The sequence below is a fragment of the Leopardus geoffroyi genome, chromosome A1 (genome assembly GCF_018350155.1).
Source record: "Leopardus geoffroyi isolate Oge1 chromosome A1, O.geoffroyi_Oge1_pat1.0, whole genome shotgun sequence".
NCBI classification, from domain to species: domain Eukaryota; kingdom Metazoa; phylum Chordata; class Mammalia; order Carnivora; family Felidae; genus Leopardus; species Leopardus geoffroyi.
The window spans coordinates 134,946,474-134,967,347 of record NC_059326.1 but is presented as its reverse complement, the minus strand read 5'-3'; the positions used below and the strand labels follow the sequence as shown (position 1 = coordinate 134,967,347).

General features: G+C 43.5%; 1 protein-coding gene and 1 long non-coding RNA gene across 8 annotated transcripts in view; one reads left to right on the top strand and one right to left on the bottom strand.

Moving 5' to 3' along the window:
• Positions 1-1,632: 1,632 nt before the first annotated feature.
• The window catches only part of PIK3R1 (phosphoinositide-3-kinase regulatory subunit 1), an 86,967-nt gene continuing 67,725 nt past the window's right edge, over positions 1,633-20,874 (bottom strand). For 2 of the 4 annotated variants that reach the window (XM_045495128.1, XM_045495136.1), the window contains exons 8-16: positions 10,486-10,588; positions 9,674-9,772; positions 9,391-9,571; positions 9,055-9,180; positions 8,181-8,323; positions 7,801-7,977; positions 7,634-7,702; positions 6,819-6,989; positions 1,633-5,938 (exon numbers count right to left, since the gene is read on the bottom strand). In XM_045495128.1, the coding sequence (XP_045351084.1) occupies positions 5,749-5,938; positions 6,819-6,989; positions 7,634-7,702; positions 7,801-7,977; positions 8,181-8,323; positions 9,055-9,180; positions 9,391-9,571; positions 9,674-9,772; positions 10,486-10,588 (1,259 nt within the window). In that variant the 3' untranslated portion in view covers positions 1,633-5,748. Of the gene's footprint in view, positions 5,939-6,818; positions 6,990-7,633; positions 7,703-7,800; positions 7,978-8,180; positions 8,324-9,054; positions 9,181-9,390; positions 9,572-9,673; positions 9,773-10,485; positions 10,589-11,980; positions 12,413-14,076; positions 14,731-20,874 lie in introns of those variants that run through there. The other 2 variants (XM_045495143.1, XM_045495152.1) reach the window with 2 other exon arrangements.
• Positions 6,847-9,382, top strand: LOC123606600. 4 transcript variants are annotated; one of them, XR_006716381.1, is made up of 4 exons: positions 6,847-7,010; positions 7,504-7,621; positions 8,731-8,877; positions 9,150-9,382. It is a non-coding gene; the product is annotated as an uncharacterized LOC123606600 (long non-coding RNA). The 4 variants fall into 4 exon arrangements; XR_006716377.1 differs by having other exon boundaries at positions 6,996-7,146; XR_006716385.1 differs by having other exon boundaries at positions 6,996-7,164.

Sequence of the window (20,874 nt, the reverse complement as noted above, 5' to 3'; positions counted from 1 at the left end):
CCTCCCCCACTCGCACTCTTTCTCTGTTTCTCAAAAATAAACATTGAAAAAATCCTTTTTTAAACTGGAGAACTTGTGGAAAAAGGTTGCTGGGTCTACTCTCCGTTAGTAGTTTGAGGGTGAGAACCTCGAATTTGCACTTGGGACAGGTTTCCAAGTAGTGCTGATGATAATGCTGTTGGTCAGGAACCTCTGGTCGAAAGCAAACCTTTGCCATTTCCTGCCATTCGTTACTGGTCCCTTGTGCACTGTCCACCAGTGGAAACCACATCTTCAGCGCCTCATCAGGAAGAGTGACCCGTAAACTTTTCTTTGAACTTCCTAGCATTTCCCATTGGAAGGCTGTGACAGCGTGAAGAGCTTTGGCTTGAGTCACACGGCTTAGTGCTCCACTCTGCTCTAATTGTTGCATGATCAGAGTAAATCATGTAACATGTCTACTTCAGTTTCTGATCGTAGAATGGAAAGCTTGTCTTCAAACTCACAATTGTGGAAGGATTATATGAGATGATGCATATACAGTATTGAATGGAACTTACATGGTTTATCAATCAAAGGTCAGCCAGGAAAAAAAAAATTCTAGCTGTGATAGGAAGAATTGAATGATGAGAATAGGTTACTCACATGGTGGAAGGTCTCAGAAACCAGACCGGTGGGGGTGAGAGAATCCTGAGGATTAGCAATAGCCGATAGCTGCCACCACCCCTGGGGCCAGACTAAAAATGGCAGGAGGCACTGAGGCTCTATGTAACTCAGAAGCCAGAGGCTTCTTCTGAGAGGCAGAGCATCCTCGGGCCCCTCAAACCTTGGTCGGGAGGGTTTATCTGGGAAGAGTTAGTGCCGCGGAGGACTCCGGACCTAGAAGCCAGATGACAAAAGACCCTGGGAATGTAGTTCTCTGGGATACGGAACAGAGCAGGGGAAAAGCAGGAAGGGAATCAGAGTTCCTGCCATACTCTGTTAGTCATTGTTGCCATGACTGTATTTACGTGCCCTTCTCATTTCCATTACTAGACCACGCCTCCATGTCCAGGACCCTTGCTGTGCCTACATGGTGAATGAGTGCCATATACATGCAAAGTAGCATCGCTGTAAATTCACTCAGCAATAAAAACAAATAGGAAAGGTATTGCAGATTAAGAATGGTCTGTATGTATTAACTAGATGCTACAATGAGAAACCTCACTCTGGAGTGTAGCTTTGCTCCCTAAGCCTCAGGCCACATCCCGTGTCACACTTAGCTGTGTTGAACAGTGCCTCAGGCTGTCCTTGTCCTGTGGGTGTTCAATATATGCAGACTGCAGAATAGAGACAAAACCAGCAGGCGTAACAAAGTGGGATGGATGGATGGGGAAAGAATTGAGGGACAGTGGCCATTATAGCAAGAACATGCTTTGCAATGATATCACATCACCTAGAGGTATCTTCTTTTCATCATTGAGAATATGGTGAAACTACGCCAGTAACACTAACCTATCATTCCTGTGAAGTGGTGTCTTGCGATAATGTGGTAATAGGATGAAAACGGAGGTGGGAAGCCCTGGGGACAGCAGTGACGTTTGTTAACCAGAAGAGCAAGAGAGCAATTTTAGAAACGCTTCTTAGGTGATCACTGAAACTTCAAACCATAACTTCAGTTTCAAAACAACCTTTATTCTGTTTGAAGACCTAATACAATGCATCAAAGCAACTTAAAACAAGACATAGCTCCATTGAATCTATAGCTTGAACAAAATGTCAAGGAGGCACACTCCCCCCGCCCCCCCACCCCCGTTGCCTTGTAAAGGCAAAATTACAACTGACCATGACATCCTCCCTCTCGTCAAAAGACCAACTTTATTTTAACAATGTCATATAAACAGATTTGTAAAAACATTGAACAGATCGTAGCTTTTAAAAAATACACACATATAAATGAGTTTTTTTTGTTTTGCTTTTTTTTTTTAATTTTTTTTTTCTTTTTTTTTTTTTTTTTCTTTTTTTTAATAGCAGCATCCCGGGCAGCTAATGCTATCTCATGGTGACAAGTTTAACCTTAAGTTGAATAGTGTTTCCAATGAACCCAATTCTGTTCCCTTGCTACTCATAATACTAATATTTTATACAACTAGATTTTTAAAAAATAGGAATTTGGTATTTTCAAACTTTGTCCCATGTGAGGCATTGTGCTTTAAACTGCCCCTTTCTTAAAAGGCCCTGAACTCAGATTTCAGGGTCTGTTCTCCAACTACTTGGATACCATGCATAGCAAAAGCACAGGTGTTAAAACCAGCAGAGTTTTTCTCCCATTAAGGAACATCAGTAGGACTCCCAAACACGTCACTAGTTCATAACCAGCTATATGACAAAGCAATTGATTCCCCACAGTGACAGCTCACATAAACACATTGTGACTCGACACACCGAAAATGAGGATTTCCAAGTTAAGTGAGTCATCCAGACCAGCTCCCCCAAAGGAGTAACTTTTAAAAGCAGAAAAAAAGCCAAAGAATTATGAACTTCTCACTTCACTTGCAAAGTTTTCACCTTTTTAAGACAAAGCAACTTCAAAGGAAAAAAAAAAACCAAACCACCCATACACATACACAAGAATTGTACTAGACATTTGCTTGTTATGTACTTGAACTCGACGACTGTGGATCTGTTGTGGCTGAAAGGTGTACTGGAAACAGTCCATGCACATATACATATATACATATATCAAGGGCCGTGAACTTGTCAGATGTTGCAAACACATGCTTTTTGCCTTTTCACACGGTTCTGATTTTTCTTCCGTGTGTACGATCAGGTCCCGGTGCTCCCACTTGTACAGCCCTATCCCAGCCTCTCTGCAGCTAGCTCAGCGTCTGGCTTTTATCTTTAGGATGCTACATTGGGTGGGGAGAATCAATGCATGCATAAAAGCATGTTATCAGGAATGCCTCTGCTGTATCCATTCATACTCACGAGCCACTCAGTGTTATTAGGAGAAGACTGTCTGATTGAACGCAAAGAGCCCTTCTGGTCAAACATCTATAAGGACGAATGTGGTGGGTATGCTACACGCAATTAAAAAGGCGTTTGGCAGAGATGTAACATCACAGATCTAGTGAGTTACGACATAACAGGGAATGATGAATCCTGCCTCTGCTGTTCAAAGAGAAACTTTCCTCTTGCATTTATGTTTGCGAAACGCAAAAATAAGGCAGGTGCCTGAATACCATGCCACCTCGCCAGAGTGTCGAACCAGAAACATTAACAAAACTTGGCATGAAACATTCCATCTTCAATCTTGTATTTCAGATAGTAAATGAAAATTATACCTAACAGCATACGTGGATGTGCTATCAAAAAAACCCCACCAAAATGCTAGTTGATAAACCACTCTTAATTAGTCGTCAGACTTCTGTGTGAAGGGGAAGGGTGTTTTTAAAGTTGACACTTACAGACTACACCCAGGGGGATCCTCAGTTGTGTGATGAGAGGGAGGCGGTCAGATCAGTACAGTCAAGTGTGAAGGCTGACAGTCTGGCCATAAGACTGACTATTGCTCTTGGTATGGATAGCATCATAGCATCATGTAAAGAAGAAAAAAATACATTCTACAGTTGATGAAGTCAGCGGCTAGACTGATTATTTTCAGAAGAATTTTTAAAAGGAACAACACTGAAAACCAAAACAAAACCCCCTCCCCAGTGTCAGAAAGCAAGCCGTGGCTGAACCACTCCTGGGAAAGGAAAACTGTGATTTTTTTTAAGATCCTGTTTGACCCTACCCGGAAAGGGACTGTCACACTCATCCTGTGCTGCTCCCCCCACAAACGGACAGTTTCCGTGGAACAGAATGGACTTTGCATATGTCGGTCAGGGAGAGAGACCTCTCCCTCTTGCCCAGAATTGGAAAGAACACTCTAAAACCTCTTCCTTTCCCCAGTGACGTGTAACACACACAGTGACTCTGATGAATGAGAAGCACTGTCAGGATTCCTGAAGCGGCCAGGACCTTAACGAGCTCGACACAGCCCAACGCGGTAACGGTGAGGATCCTGTTTGTTTGCTTTATGATCTCAATTGAATGGAAAGCTAGGAAAAGAACACATGGGTGGATTGAAAATAGTTTTTCAGATCATGCTTCTTCCAAAATGAAGGTTTATGGTTGCAATGGGTAGTCTAACGTTGGAGAGACACATGGTCTAAATGCAGCGATGATACCTTGAAAACAGTGGTCCAAACAAAGGCGGACACTGCCCCAGGAGGCTCCCTTTCTTCCTAAGAACTAGATGCTCTGACCTGCTCCATGGCGTTAGCGTTCCAGTAGGTCTTGTACTTGTAATTAATGTGTAATAACTCGCAGATCCAAGTGGGAAAAGAGTGAAGTAGTTACTCATTTCTCTGTAATCAGGAGAAAGTGCAAACCATCCTAGCCCTCCCTCCCCCCACCTGTACATCCCTTTGCTACCTCTCCCCCCCACCCCCACCCCAGATTCAAGAAGTTCACAATTCTTAATGAAGCACACATTACCTGGTACCGTATTTTAAGAGTTTTGAAACAACATTGTTGAACTCAGCAATACTTTGTCATATTCATATATCTTTCTCTTTTTTTTATTGAATAAAGCAGCTTTGAAGCTTATCAGGCACTGCCCAACAAAACATTTAGTCCACAAAAATCTGTTATGAACTTTTTAACCTTGGGCTAACAGCCAAGTACTCTGTACAAGAAAAAGTGTAAAATAATTCATAGTTTTAATTCTGAAGCCGTTTTTGTTTTTTTTTGTTTTTTTTTTTTTTTTTACTGGCATCCTGTACACATTTCTTCTTTAAAAAAAAAAATCACAAAATGAATATTAACAAAAAAATTAGGGACAATAATATTTTCAGGCAACAAAAATTGGGATGGGGGAAGCTTATTCTGAAGGTACATTTAAAACTGAGAACAATGAAAATTAAGAATTGCATAGCACTGTGAATTTAGTCTTCAGGAAAACAAAACAGAAGCTATTTGGTATTGATACAAATCCATCTATTTGATAGTTAGTCATCCATTGTTATGTACATATTTTATATAATGAATGTCCTTTAAAGTCCGGTTTTCCAAGCTCCATTTTTCTGTTGGTGTGGTGGTTTTTAAAGTTTAAAGGAAACACTTTCTGGCATTCAGCTACACCAGAATTTCCTCTGAACGTACGTGAGCGGACGTTCTCCCAAAACGTCTCTGGTGAGCCGAAGTGCCTTTCTGCTACATACCGTTCATTTGTTAGAAAATGAAATAATCCACAGTGCGATGTGTCTGGGTCCACCGTGCACAGCCCATACCCAGGCTGAAGCAGCCCGGCTCGAGCGTCCCCAGGCCAGGGCTCTCGAGCCCGTCCACCCTCTGGTCTACAAGGTCCCAACTCTGAGCTGGTAAAGCTTCAAAAAGCATTAACAAGCACCATGGTTAAAGGCCTCTTTGTCCCTGCACGCAGAGATTTTTGCATTTCTTTTTCTCTTTGTGTTGTGTGTCCTTGTGGCTTTAAATTAAACCAAAAAATAAAAAATAAAAAAAAATTTAAAAAAAAGGACAAGGACTCCAGAAACGTGTGGTCCTGGCACAGTGCTAGGCTGCGTATCTTCCCCTCTACTTTTTTGTCGAAAGCTCGAGTCCCATCTGAAGGCAGATGGCTGCGTTTCCTCAGCTCAATTACAGGTCAGGCTGGAGAGGAGCCCTGTGCTTTCCAGAGGCCTCGGGGTGGTTGAGCTCCAGGAGAAGGATCAGAGGACAAGTGCTTCATCGCCTCTGCTGTGCATATACCGGGTAGGCTAGTGTGACGTTGAGGGAGTCGTTGTGCTGCACGAGGGAGGTGTGTTGGTAATGTAGCACCAGCTCTTTCAGGGAGCTGTACAGGTTATAGGGCTCGGCAAAGCCGTAGCCAGTTGCCGTTTTGTTGATGACACAGTGCTTCACTTCGCCATCCACCCTGCAGAGGACAGAGAGAGAGAGAACAGGGTTTTCAGAAAAGGGTCCTCATGAAAAAGTACCCTCTGCAGGCCTTGCTCCAGGAAGGGAACACTCCCGGGGCAGCTACGGGCTTGGGCTGCTACCTCAGCTTCCCTGAGCCACTGCATTCTCATCTTGAAGGTGGCAGACGTGTCACAGGGTGACTTTGAGAAACGAGATCGGGTAGAGGACACGCGCACTACCATCACCGACGGCCCTGCCACGCGAGCAGGGCTCTACGGTTAGCACAGGCGTGAATTGCATTCTTGCAGACCAGCCTCAACTCTCTCCCTCCTGTTCAGTAGGAATATTTCTCTGGTTAAATGGAGGGAGATAGCAATTTTCAGAGCCTTTCCTTCCCAGAGGAGACTCGCTTTTCTTAACTCATATTCCCCAAACACATGGGACATAAAAGGAAAACACGCCACATGCAAGAAAGGTCTGCTCTTGGGTACACTGATCTCAAGGCCAATGACCTCTCTCCCTGGCTGTTGGGCCCTGTTCCTGGTGCAGACTTGACCTGCGGGTGGAGCTCTCGTGTGAATTCCCTCATATTCTAATGCTATTAACCTTGGGAAGTAAAACAAACCCCCCCCCCCCCCCCCCGTGTTGCTACTTCCATTTTAAAGATGAGAAGATAGAGACTGCTCATGATGAGAAGAACTAGTTGGTGAACTGAGACCCAAACCCCAGTCTTTGAACTCAACAGCAGGTTTCTATGCTTCTGCCTAGACCTGAAAAACGTTGTATCTTTTCTACTTCCTACTCTAGGTTATGGCACTGTGAGGTTCTTCGAAGCTTGGCTGGCTGAATGAATGAAACACGTCCGCAGCTGTCTGACAGGAGAGAAAGATACGTACACTACCGAGCAGGCATAGCAGCCCTGTTTACTGCTTTCCCGGACCAGGAAGGTGCCATCTCGCTTCCCCCGGAGTAGGTTTTCAGCCTTGTTTCTGTTGCTGCTGCCGACGTTCCATGTCTTCTCGTCGTGGTGCGGCAAATCCTCATCATCCTCCACCAGCGAGTATTGGCTAAGGAGGCAGGAGAGAAAGGTTTGACATGAAGCCCTGGGAGAGGTCACCTCTCCCACCGAGCCCGTCAGGCCAGCCACCGCGGCTCTGACTCAGGCGGCACTTGGCCGTGGAGCTCAGCCTTCCATGTGACCTCCCTGGACAAAGAGCCCCAGTAGTAAGACTCTTCCTCTTTGTAAGACAGGAGCTACATGTAGGCAGCTGGGCAGAGGGGAAGGTATCAAACGATCCTGTTTGTCCAGTTCAGATCAGGAAACCGACTGACTAGGAGGACTGCCAGTTTCTCATGTAATTCAAACAAAACCTAGCCTTAAGCTTTAGAGATACACTCAACAGAATTGTGTCCTTTTTTTCCTCCCGACTGTTCCAGAAACCCACTAGGGATTTTTTACAGGTTTGGGGCCTTCCTTCTAGACAGAGTCACTCAATTGCACTGTGGGTAAAAACTAACTCTGCATCCTTCACTAAACTTTCCTTTTTTGTAACATTCTGGATAATGCGACGTGGTTTACAGAAGATGTTCCAAACTCCGTGAAATTCCTCCCTTGGTGTGCAAACAAAGCAAGTCACGAGTTCTCTTACCGTGAAGACCCCCCGCCCCCCGCCAGCCCCCGGGCAGCCTCCCACCTACGGTGAGTACTCACTCTTCAGTGTTCTCATTGCCCAGCCACTCGTTCAGCTTCTTCTGCCGAACACCTTTCTGAGTCAACCACCTGGAAGACAGTTAGAAAAGGAAAATGCATTAATCATGTATCCTTGGTTTTGGCAACCGCCGGTCATTTGCTCCCAGGGTTCTGCCTCGAGGACTTACATCAAGTATTGGTCTCTTGTCTTTCTCAGCTGAATGAGGTCTGGTTTAATGCTGTTCATGCGCTTGTCAATCTCCCGATACTCAGCTGCCTGTTTCTTCAAGTCCTCCTCCAGTCGTCTTCTACTGTCCACAATTTCGCTGATGCGAGACTTCAACTTTTCATAATTATGCATAATCCTATAGGCAAGAGTAAGGCATCGGTCATGACCTGCTTCACCACAATGGTTTCCCACAGCTTATAGAAAGTCAGAAAGAATGCTTTCTCGTGCTGCCATTTTTAAAAATTATTCAAAGGGCAGAAAGCAAGATCATCTTTCAACAGTTCTGGAGGATTTGCATTATTATCTTGAGCACAGGGACAACCCTCATGGTCCACCAACCTTTGTATTTCTTTCTCATTGCCTTCCCGTTTAAATTTTTCTATGTATTCTTTGCTGTACCGTTCTTGGCTTTGGCACTGCTCTTCAAATATTTTTATGGTTTCATTAAATGCTTCAATAGCTGTTCTTTTCATCTGGATTTCCTACAACACAATGTTTAATAAGACCATGTCATACCTTTCACAGAACGGATAATTTGTTATTGTGAGACACTGCCGGGACATTTGATGGTATTCCTGTCTAGCATGGAAGGGACTGTGTTAGCAAGGAAGGCCTCTAATTCATAAAACCCATTAAAATAGTATCACAGAAGCACACATTTCCTTTGGGAATTTTCCCAGTCTATGAAAGCAGACTGCCTAACAATTTCCTATAGTTTTCATTTTAAAAGCCATTCCCCTTTATCAGCAATTTAAGGAATCAGGAATCCATGTTGCCTTCTACTCCCTCTGGTGGTTCTAGATACATCATAGCCTAGAGAAGATTACCTCACCAGGAAAACACTGCCATAAATGGAGCTTCTATACTTTTATTTTTTTTTTTATTACAGGGCATCAAAAAGTTAAATCTTCATTTTGGAGATCAGACAAGTTTGTGGAACTTTGAGTTGTTACGTCAAATCCACTTGAAACTCCCAGCGACCTCTGCAATTATCATCACGAGAACTTCTCATTCTGACACGAGCTTCATTTAAAAGGTTTATTAGAGATGCTATGAATAGTAAACAATGATCTGCAAATACATGATCTTTCCCCCCAACTTGATGAGCAAAACCTCAACTTTACTTTCTTGTTCCTAAACCAAACTGACACATGTTCGATTCTAGTAACTAAGAGTTCTGAGATTTTAATTTGATTTTAGCAAAAAAACTCACCTGGGAAGTACGGGTATAATCTTCATATAATCTATCATATTCCCGACTTTTTTCTTGAAATTGAGTGTTATATTCATGTAATTTTTTCCCTACAGCTTCAATATTATCTTCTTTGACAACTTGATCCTGGAAGAATGAGAGATGGGAAGAGAGAAAACTTCAGTTCATCAGCTATGCAGTCCAGTAACTGGCCATTCTCAAACTGTAATTTTGTGACCACAGGTATAAACTTTTTGAAATTATATTACATGCAATTCACCTGCTTCACAATGTTTTCTAAGGAATTGAAAGTGTCTTGTCTAAACATTGTAACGTGAGCATTTCAGTTTTGAATACCTGTTGGTATTTGGATACTGGATAAAGTAATTTCACGTCCAGTTTGGGATTATACTGAGCTAGGGACTCATTCCGGTAGTGGTTTATTAGTTCAACCACAGAGTTGAAGGTTAGTGGGTCAGAGAAGCCATATTTCCCATCTCGGTGAAATATTTTGATTAACTTGTTATTTCCTCCTTTCCTGTAAACACAATAAAATAAAGGGCATTATTACAATCTTCTTTAGAAATGTGTTCCAGTGTCTACTTACACACCTCAAGCGTTGCTATGTTCCCGGACTCACCTTAGTGTAAGAGTATAATCACCGTGCATTTTAGTAGATGCGTCTCGTACCAAAAAGGTCCCATCAGCTGTATCTCGAAGTTTTTCATTCACTTCTTCCCTGAAACGAAAAGGACACAGGACAAAGCTCACCTTGAGGATTTTAAAACAGGCTTCATTTTTAGAGTTTTAGCTTCACAGCAAAATTAAGCACCAACTATGTAGAGAGCCTCTATCTCCCCACCCCTTTGTTAATTGCATTTTCTGATTATATGTATTGTTTATATAGAAATGTAACAAATTTCATCTCATTACAAACTGGGAGCTGAAAGAAAAAAAAAAAAAAAACCTTTCATTACTGGTCTATCAGTGGTCCAAACACACTAATCACTCTGGCCAATGAGCTCACAAAGTCATGATCCTGAAAAGGACTCCTTCCTCCCCTTCAGGAAAAAAAAAAAAAAAAAAAAAAAGCTACGAATAAACAGGCCTTTTTCATACGTACAAGATACTAACATTAATTCTTACACTTCTGCCTAACAGAAAGCGACCCTGCACCCTCCCTTAAGGCGGTGGGCCACCTCACCCTGGTGCTTTCCTGACCTCTCTGTCAATAATGAAACTTCTCGAGTATTTAATTTCCTGTGGCATCCAGCACCCAACAGTTCCCCAGTGCTCAGGGACTTCTCTGGTCTTCTTTGGAAGACAACCAACTATGCTTCATGCTTATGTTGGAGGATATCCTAAAAATGGAACTCAGCAAGCTGGTGTGTTTCTTTCTCTAAAACCAGAGCTCTGTCTCTAGCGAAAACTCCAGAGTTTGTGGAGCCTTACCTTGAGATATCTCCCCAGTACCATTCAGCATCTTGTAAGGACATATTGTTATTCATACCGTTGTTGGCTACAGTAGTGGGTTTGGGTGGTTTAGGAGGCAATGCTGTAGATTAAAAAGAAACAAAAAGTTGTTTGCAATCCCAACTGCGGTGGAAGGTTGCAATGAGAACTAAGTTTCTTTACAATACTATGAAATACAGCAGTAATTCACAACTCCATGAAACATGATCGTTTGCTTTAAAAAAAAAAAAAAAAAGGCATCTCTCAGAGCATGGATCAAAAAGAAAAGGAAGTGAAAAAGAGAAAACGGCTTAGAGATGAACAAATAAACCCGGCTGGCCATGTGAGTGTATTTCAGAGTAAATCCTGAGTCCCGGCATTCTGCTTCTAGGCTCTAGTTATATTAAAGTTTCAGGCCTGATCAAATCCATCTAAAATAGGAAACCATGAACATATGAGCAGGAGGAATCACATGGGTTGGCTTTAATTTCCTCCTCTTATTTAATTATAAAAGACAAATTTGGTTTCTGTCCTCCACAAATGCTGTTGCTGTAAGAAAAAAGCTCATCTACAGCAATATGTTTTAAGAGGAGGAATTGGGTTTCTCTAATCTTAGTATTTCAGGCCCTCTTCTGCCAAAAGCCACTTTAAGAAACTCATCTGTGACCTAAATCTCTTTAGCATTCATGTTAATATTCTAGTGGATAGATTGTGCTCTATATGCCAAGACTGATTAAAAACCTTATCCCTCTTCCTCAATGTCAAGTGTTTCTGAATTTCTTAATTGGGAGCAGGGCTAATACGGGAAGAAAATTTGGGAAGCAAAATAAGGCTAGGATTTGTAAGTGAATTCTAAGTCGTTAAGTTTTAAAGGACAGGATTTCACGCAAAAATTATTTCAGGAGTCTATCAAGAACATTGTATAAGGACTAGGATGAAATAAGGGCAAGCCAACTCCTTTTCTCAATATAGTGTCTCAATATAAGAGTAGGCAAAGTCTCAGCGTCTGATTTAGAATAGTTTCAGGTCACCTACAACTGAGTTGTAATCACTGCTACATTCTACACGCCTTCTAAAGTACCAAGTGTTATCACTGCAAAGTACCACTGTTCCCATCCACTGTCAAAAGAGAAAAGCAGCACAAAGGACGCATCATTTTAATTAAAGGAACAGTATGAAAGATACACAACAATACAACACAAGTAGCAAAGGACCTCGATTAACAAAAGACACCAGTGAAAAACTGGAATTCAATTCATATCTATTCAAGTAAGAAAAAAAAAAAACCATTTACCAACAGACAGCCTGATCTGCTTGCTTCCACAGGCAAACGATTTAATGTCCAAGCTATGATCAAACTAATTTTTATTAAGTTACAACAAATTAATAAAAAATAGAAAACTCAAGAGGATCGGTTTACAGTAGTTGTCAACCTCCCCCCTCCCCAAAAATCCGCAAAATTAACTAGCTTTCTAAAAGAATACTGCAGTGTTACCTGGTGGATCCATTTCTATATAAAACATCAAGTCTGTGCCACAATTTATATCTGTCTTAGCATATTCTAAATCCAGGTCTTCCATATTCCAAACAGTGTTGTACATTTGTGCGAGAGTTTCCTTGGCTGAGCTCAGTTATAAGAAAAGAGTCCGGCTTTCTTTGTAATGGTGTCTTGGAATTCATTTTAAAACCTATAAGGGGCTGCACTGTAACCTATTACATCACACACCCCAGCCAATCAAGTCAGAAAAATGTCACCAGACCACTCCTGCTCCATCATTTCTCTTCTAGATCCAGTCTTAACACAATCCCAGCCTCAGGAAGAACCCACATTTCATAGAACTGCAATGTATACATGCTCATCGTTTCAAAAAGGTGTTTAATTTGACTCTTCTCCTCCAGCACTGAGTTCTCTAATTCCTTTTTTATTACTCCTTGCAGCATGGTACGCTCCGTTGTTGGCAGGTTGACAAAAGCTGATATGCTGCAGCCCGGAGCTTTTTTTTTTTTTTTTTTTTTTTTTTCCCCTAGTGCATCTGGGTTTATGGAGAGCCTGGTCATGCCTTGGTTTAAAAATCTTACAAATGCATCAGAATGGTATATTTAAGGTATATTTTACAGTCCTTAAATGCCTCCTGTATATATTAAAAGCAGAAGGGATCAAGAACTCAGGATGTTTAATTTCATTCCTGCATAACTCACTGACAACTCAGAACTTAAACACTGTTACAAACGTACCACATTAGAAAGCACAATTTAAAGAAAAATCTCCTACCAAACATACTAAAGTTAACACTAGCCGCTAGGGAATAATAATGCAACATCTCAACAGGAATGAAGATCTGCCTATTACCAGCACACATTTAATGTTACTGTCTAACAAGACTAGTCCAGGTGAGTTACGCCTTCCAAAAAGAAAGGGGCCATATATATCAAGAATGCAGAGCAGAGGTAGGGTTATGTTTGCAAACTATTTGTCACTGATAAACCCATCCTCAGACTTCTTGTGCTAATACTGCTTGAGGGGAGAGTGATGTCATCACTTTTGGTTGTTCGCCCCCCCCCCCCCCATCTCAAATGCCTTACCCTGGGGACTATTATTCCTGGTTAGCAATATTTAATGTAAAGAAATCAATTCCTCTATAAATCTATTAATTTCAGTTCTCTACAGCCATTCTGCATATAGTCTTCCCATCCTCACTAGAGCTTAATGTACATTTCCATTATAAACCACCTCTTTACATTTACATTATTATCAAGAGGTGAGGAGGAAAAGCCCCCAGCCCCAATTAGTAGCTGATTGAAAAAAACTATAGTGGGCTTGTGATCAATGCACTTATGTATGTCACATATTTGTGTGACCATTTAAAGAACACAGAACCCCTTAAAATTTATTGTTAGACCCTCTATCAAATTTAGAATCATATAAAATAGTAGAGCAAAGGCACGTCATTTCACCGAGCACTCTGCTTGAATCCTGTCTAGCTGGATTTATTGTCCCATTGATGAGGAAGGCAGTCTCAACCTATACCCTCCCGCGGACGGCCCGGGCCACTTTTCTATTCCTAAATTCAAAATCACACGCACAAAAATGGTCCAAGTGGTTGGGATATGTCTTCGACTGAGGGTCAGAAAAAATTTTTGACTTTAATAAAAACGTGTTTTCTCTCCCCCAGGAGGAGTCCCGCCAGCAGCTGTGGACAGGCTAACAGCCCAGAGGGCTACCCCATGTCTTTGGGAGCACTTGGTGCAAACCAGTCCTGCTGCTGGATCCCATGTGGCAAACCGACCAGGGGAGGAGGGGAGGGAGACAGGTGATTTTCCACGTCTCTCCAAAGCCTGGCCGGGCACCAACTTCCAGCCAAGCACTTTGTAATTACCTCCTTCCCCGTTTCCAGCCTAAAGCCCATCTTTTCCGCACACTGTGCCCCTCCAGGAAAGGGGGGAGTGTCTCCGCTAATCTCTTATCTGCCCTCCCCAGACAGCACTTCGTCTCACTGACACACCCGCAAAGACAAACTACAGAGGGGAACCTGGCACACAAGCACAAAAGCAGGGCAGCGGCGAGGGGGGTACAAGTTAAAGGCAACTTACTTTGCAGGTTATGCATGTCTGCAGTTTCCCTCGGCCAGGCCGGTCTCCGACAATGCGAACGCCGCCCCCGGCTCTCCCCGCCGCCCCCACGGTGGCGCTCACTCCGCGGCAGCGCTCCCGCCCGCCGAGCGCAGGGGCGGCGGCGGCGGCGCGGGACCCTCGGGCTCGCGCGGCGCGACACGGACGTCGGGACGGGACCGCCGCAGCAGCGCCGCTCACCGCCCGCTCCCCATGGACACAGCCACTGGCTGCCGGTGGTGCCGTACGCGGGAGGGAGAAAGCCCCGGCGCTCGCACGTCTCGCAGATAAAGATCACGGCTTCATGATTAACTTGGGCAGGTTCAAATATTTGCTGAGCTAGGGATTTCGGTTGGGGGAGGGGAGCCCAAGTCAAAGTCAAAGTTGTCATCGGCTAACAAGTGGCCACTGCCAGCCCAACTCGCTCATTTTCGCCAAGGAAATGAGAAGGCCATTGTGAGGGGACCTAAAATAGTCTCTCTAACTGGCTGCGGCAGCGCGCGGGGCTCAAGTGGCCACAGTGAAGCGAGGCACTATGCACGGCCAAACACAGGAAGTGGCTGAGCTAGTTCAGCAAAAATAGAATCAAAGCCTTGCTTGTAAAGGCCTGAACCTCTCCGAACAGCCCAGAACACCGTGCCTTGCTCGTGTCCACCTCCTCCCACACACCAGCACAGACAGCCCCGCAGGTGTAAGAGGAAAGCCCTACGGAGGAACTGAGCAGGGTACATGGTTGAAAAAAACGTTTGATCCTGGGAGGAGAGTTTGGTGGGGAAGACGTAGATCCGATACACTCCACGACCTCGTGAAGAGGAGCAGAAAAACCCCACTCTGCGAGCTACTTTTATGAAGCCAATTTCCACTCACGTTTAACTGGCCCTAGAAGTGTCTGGTATTGAAAGTTGTGTCTGCATGCAGTTCATGTGACTGCTAAATGGAGCAAAGGAGAGGGCGAGGAGCCCATGAGCCTTTCCAGAGGATGTGTCCTTTGAGAAAGTGCTAATGGACCACACTAAAATTTGACCTAAGAAAATTTTCGCTCTGCATCAGCATAGATGGATGGCTTTACTAATATCCCAAGAACCTTAACAATGGAAAATCACAGAATCACTAACTTTAAAACCAGAAAGTAATCCAAAGACCACTTCGAGGAAATCCCTCATGCTACACACACACACACACACACAAAAGATCCTGATCCAGGGGGATCGAAGGGGTTTGCACAAGATCAAAGCTCCGGGGCCACAACCTAGCCTTCTGACATTCAGTCCTAAACTCCTTTTTCTCCACCCACTGGCCCTGTCTTTACTCTGCCAGATAAAGTTAAAATTAACAAGTGAAACTTAAGTTAATGTCTTAAAGGCCACATGTGAAAAAATTCACACCTATAACAAAACTGACTTTTTCTGTTCTCTATTTTTAGCTTATTTAAAGGTTTAAAAAACAAAAACAAAAACAACACCTTCTAGTTCTCTTCGAGGCAACAAGGATCTGTCTGTAAGACCCTCAGACTCTGTACAGGAAGGGAACCCCAGGGTCATATGCAGAGAGTGCTAAAGGAAGATCTAGGTGGGGACCATAAAGTCCACGTAGGCAAGGGGTCTTTACAAACTTGCCTTTGGTGTGACTGATAAAGCATGAAAAACCTACTTGCCAGTGGGAAGAAAAGAGTCTGTAAGTGAATCTTGCAGCTCCGGCCTGCTTGATCACAGGGACATAAGGTGAGTTCAGAGAAAACCTTTGCATCCTGAGCTGCAGAATCTTGGCCTACTTTTAAAAATAGTCTCTCTAAAGCTAGAAACCTTGGAAACACCGGTCTCTTAAGCATCTGTCTAAATTTACATGATGTTCCATGTGAAAACTTCCCCAAGATTAAAATATTGACTAGTCCAACAGTATTCTGTCACAGAACACTGGCCACTGGAAAGCCTAACAGCTTTGACTTGGAGAGATTTGAAAACTCTGCTTCTAATGTCTCACGGTATGTCCAATCCTCTACCACAGAGGTTCTATTACATTACTGAAAGTGTGAGCTGAGTTTTTTCCCCCCGTTCAATTTCAGTCTTTGAAAAGTCATGGGCAAGACACATACTGCTTCTTTATTAGCTTAAAAAGGGAGCCCTCTGCTGGTAGAACAGAATCAGTAACTTCTCCTTGGGAGAAAATGATCAACTTTCTGTGTACTATATTTCATTCATCTCCCACTATGTCCAAAGTATCCCACAAACATAGGATTCACTTACAAATAACTAATAAATGGAACACACAGATGTTATAACAGCTTAGGAAATGTTTTTCACTTTCTTTAAGCCCTTTTTAAATTTTTTTAACGTGTATTTTTTAGAGAGAAAGAGAGAGAGAGAGGGAGGGAGAGGAAGGGAGGGGCAGAGAAAGAGGGAGACACAGATTCCAAAGCAGGCTCCAGGCTCTGACTTGTCACCACAGAGCCCGACGTGGGGCTGGAACCCACAAACTGTGAGATCATGACCTGAGCCTCGAAGTCGGACGCTCAACCGACTGAGCCACCAAGGTGCCCCTTCTTTAAGCCCTTTTTAAAAAAAACTTATATTTTAATGCCAACATTTATTGGAGACCCAAAGACTCAGCCACACTGGAAAACTTACACATGTAACTGAAAACTAACTTTACCTTGTGGAGTCTTCAAAACACTATGTCTTACTACTTTTCCTTTCCTCAAAGTTTTGTAAAACTCATTTCAGAGGAAAAAGAGGCCACATTTCATTTCTCAGCAGGTGAGATCTTGTCAGGAAAAATATCCTTAATCGTTAAAATACGTTTGAAAGAATAGACTGAACACTATCTCCCACGTGCACATCGCCATCAGACAGTGACTATCCCACAACCAGCTTGCACCCTGCACAACTTCTTTAAAAAAAAGTGCAGTGAGAAGGAAAAAATAAACGAACCCAAATCTTCGTTTAAGGGTTAAATGAATACCTCCCTTCATAATTTTAACTTAACACAAATTAGGACAGAAGAGCCTTTCAGTATGATGCAAATTCTTTACTCCATATCCAGTGCTCTTAATGACCCTGCACTAAGGAAAACGTCCATTTGAACTTCTAAATAAATCCAGATTTACATAGGCTACATTCTACGAAATGTATAAAAGGTGGGACCGTTGCTCAGTAGAATAAAGCACTCCTTCCCTCTCAGATGCTGTCCTTGGAGAGAAAGAGAAGACAGCACTGTGAAAACAAAAGTTGACCTTTACCCCACCAATATATACACCCTGAAATGGGTTTCTTTTTCAGAGCACAAACAAAACTTCCTATTTCATGATAAAACCTAGTATGGCTTGCCTCTCTGTTTATTCCAACTCATCTAAATATATGAAGTTTTTTCAAGGTTTCATTTCTCACCTTTGAAACAACCCTCTAATGTCAGACCACATTTTAAACCCAATAAAAAATAAATCAGAGAAAAGTAAAACTCTTTGAAAGTCATTTCCCTCTACCTTAGTGCTTGCTTTAGTCTTGGTTGAAAACCAAGCCCAGTGCATTTAAAACAAGATTTATGAATCAGGCTCTTCAGGATGAATGTTTTGCAATGCGCCAGTGGTTAAACATTAACTCTGACAGGTGTAGAAGGGGCAGGAGGGAAAAAGAGTCATTTATTTTCCACTCTGGGCTTGAGGGTGCAATATTAGACTTCAATTATGCTGCATTAATATTTCTGAATATATCCATGAAATCTGAAATATGTAAATACACTTATAATGGGTTTCATTCAAAGGCACCCTGTGTTAAATGGTCCCAATTTTACCCTAGCTGCCCTATAGAAAGCTGCTTTAGCTACCTAATTATTAGTAGGGTAAACATAACACGTAATGATTCAAGAAAACCTGCTGTTCAGCTTTAGGTATTTTTAAGACTTTTAGTAACAAAGGGAACAGCAGACTATCAAAGTTGTGAGAACTTACTCTCTGTTCCACCTTTCAAACCTTAGTTTCCCTCCAAACATAGGGAAGATCCTTGCTTCAGTTTTGCTGGATGCATTCAATGAGTGGGTGTGCCAAAGCGTGTTGAAAGTTGGTTAGTTTATCAAAACATTTTTACAAATTTTATTATGCTGTGCTTCGTTCTATGCTAGGAGGAGCTCAACAGGAGAAGCAGCCTTTGCCCTTGAGGAATGTAGCTGAGCAGATGAAAAGAACAGGAAGCACCACAGAAAAGTGAAGTTTAAGAAGACAAGGTGTTAAGGGCACAGACTATTTGAATGGGTTTACACTGCACACCCAGCAGGGAGAGACCTACTTGTGAAATGAAGTGGATGGGACTGCTGGGGGCAGGGCGGGGGGGGGCTGTGTTCAGTTGTGTGTTCTGTGCACTGCATAAGGGCATGTGGCAGGGAGAGCTGGTACTGAAATCCAGGCCCCTCTACTCACCAAGCCGCACACAGTGGAAAGGGCATCATACTAAATAAGGTACCTTCCTCCTGCCAAGCAGTGCAGCCATGGAGCAGCAAATGCCAAGGGAGAGGGTGTCTTTGGCAGATTAGCAGTGAAGCCCAGGCAGGTACCTGGAGGCCTGGCTCTGCTGGCTGGGAATGGGGGCTCAGTGGACAGAAGGGCATGACAGGACTCGGGAGCTGGGGCTGCAGAATGGGGGTGGGGGGGGGGTGCTCTGAGAGGTCCTTAAAAACCAGAGCTGGGCCACAGGAGAGATAGGCTATAGGGTGGTGAGCAGCAGTACCTATCACCTCCTTTACATCTCACAACCACCCCAAGAGAGAGGCATTATTCCCATTTCACAGACTAGAAAACAGTTTGGAATGGCTAACTTGCTTGATAGGAACTTGGCAAATGAGTAGCAAGAGCTGAGTCAAAGCAGATCTATTTGACTCACTGTTCTTACCAGTGCAAGGCGGACGGAGCGATTCTGAGTTTTAGCCCCCAAAGCTATAAAAACCGCCGTGGGGCTCCCCACTATATGGGGACCCATAGAAGCCAGTATCATCTATCTTCAGTTTCTTTCTTACTGGAAACCTCAGAGGACTTGGGACTAGACACTAAAAGCGGTCCCATTGCTCATGAAGCTTCCCAAAACCCAGGAAGCAGGTGCAGCACCAAGCAGCAGGCTGGGGTCCAGGACTAGGTCCCCCCTGCAGACCTAGCTCGGGCGCACGCTGCTTGGGTAGCACCAGGGAGAGCTCTCAACCTCTGGGGGCGCTTCAGTTTCCTACTGAGCAAATGAAGCGTTGGACTATGCCTTTGACTCTAAAATGATGCTTTCCACGACACTGTCATTGAAAACATTTACTACCTCGGGGCGCCTGGGTGGCTCGGTCGGTTAAGCGGCTGACTTCTGCTCAGGTCATGATCTCGCGGTCCGTGAGTTCAAGCCCCGCGTCGGGCTCTGTGCTGACAGCTCAGAGCCTGGAGCCTGTTTCAGATTCTGTGTCTCCCTCTCTCTGACCCTCCCCCGTTCATGCTCTGTCTCTCTCTGTCTCAAAAAAATAAATAAACGTTAAAAAAAAATGAAAAAAAACCCCAAACATTTACTACCTCTTCAAATCTGGTGTATCCAGCCATTATTTTTGTACTTTGCAACTTATTTTGATTAAACCTCTGAACCTCGTCGAACTGGAATACTATTTCCTCTTCCCCTTTTCAAACTCTAGCAATTCTTCCAAGCCCGTTTCAAGTCCTATTTTTTTCTACAAGCCTTTCCAGTCTACTCAGTTACCCTACCAAGTACCCATCACATTTCTAACATTCTTTTTATATTCAGAGTAAGCACCCTAGAGCCTAGCACTTAGATACTGTGTGCTAATGGTCTTATAGGAATTGACACATTGCCTCAGTCATCATCAGTTTTGCCTATCACCTCAAGTTTTACCAGGTAAAAACTACAAAAGATGCCTATCTATTACATGATAGCCTTGCTTCCCTGTCTCCCCCCCTAAAATCATTCAAGTACTTCGTTCTTTTTTTTTTTTTTTATGATTATTTTTATTTTTGAGAGAGAGAGTGCGAGCAAGAGAGGGCAGAGAGAGGGAGACACAGAATCCGAAGCAGGCTCCAGACTCTGAGTTGTCAGCAGAGAACCTGACGCGGGGCTCAAACTCATGAACCTCGAGATCATGACCCAAGCTGATGTTGGATGCTTAATCAACTGAGCCACCCAGGCTCCCCTCCAAGCACTTATTTCTATTCACAACAATAAAGGCAGTTCAAATGAATGATTTAAGACTGTTCAATGGAGATGCACTGGTGTTGCGTTTCCAGACCCCTCTGGTAATAGCATACGCTGGGGCAACGATGAAGGACTCAAGGAAAATGTCGGATTCCCACCAGGCCTAAGAAATCATTTCTCTAACCAAGAGTGCCCTGCCAATCATTTGCAGCAAAGCCACCCCTGAATACAAAGGTGTTTCAGGACGACGTTCTTCCTGAAGTAGGTGGTGTGTTTCCACAAGTGAGGGACACTGAAGCCTCTATTTCATTCCAAAGGGCCTACACATTCCTTACAATAGCTGAGAGATACCACACAAAGGGAAAAATAGCTCAAACTAGAGTTTAGAGATTACTTGGGTTCAATTTTCTTGAAGAGGCTGCATGAATCTTGGGATGGTCTCGGAAACATTCAGGGCAGTGTTCATCATTCAACAGCGCTGATAGAACGAACCCGCCTGGGAAACTGGCACACCACTTTCTTGGAAGAATGTACCAGGGTCTATGACACAGCAGGCGGTCCGAAGCGCGCATAACGAAAATGGATGAACGTGAATGCTTTCTTCGGTGGAATCTCGCTGAAA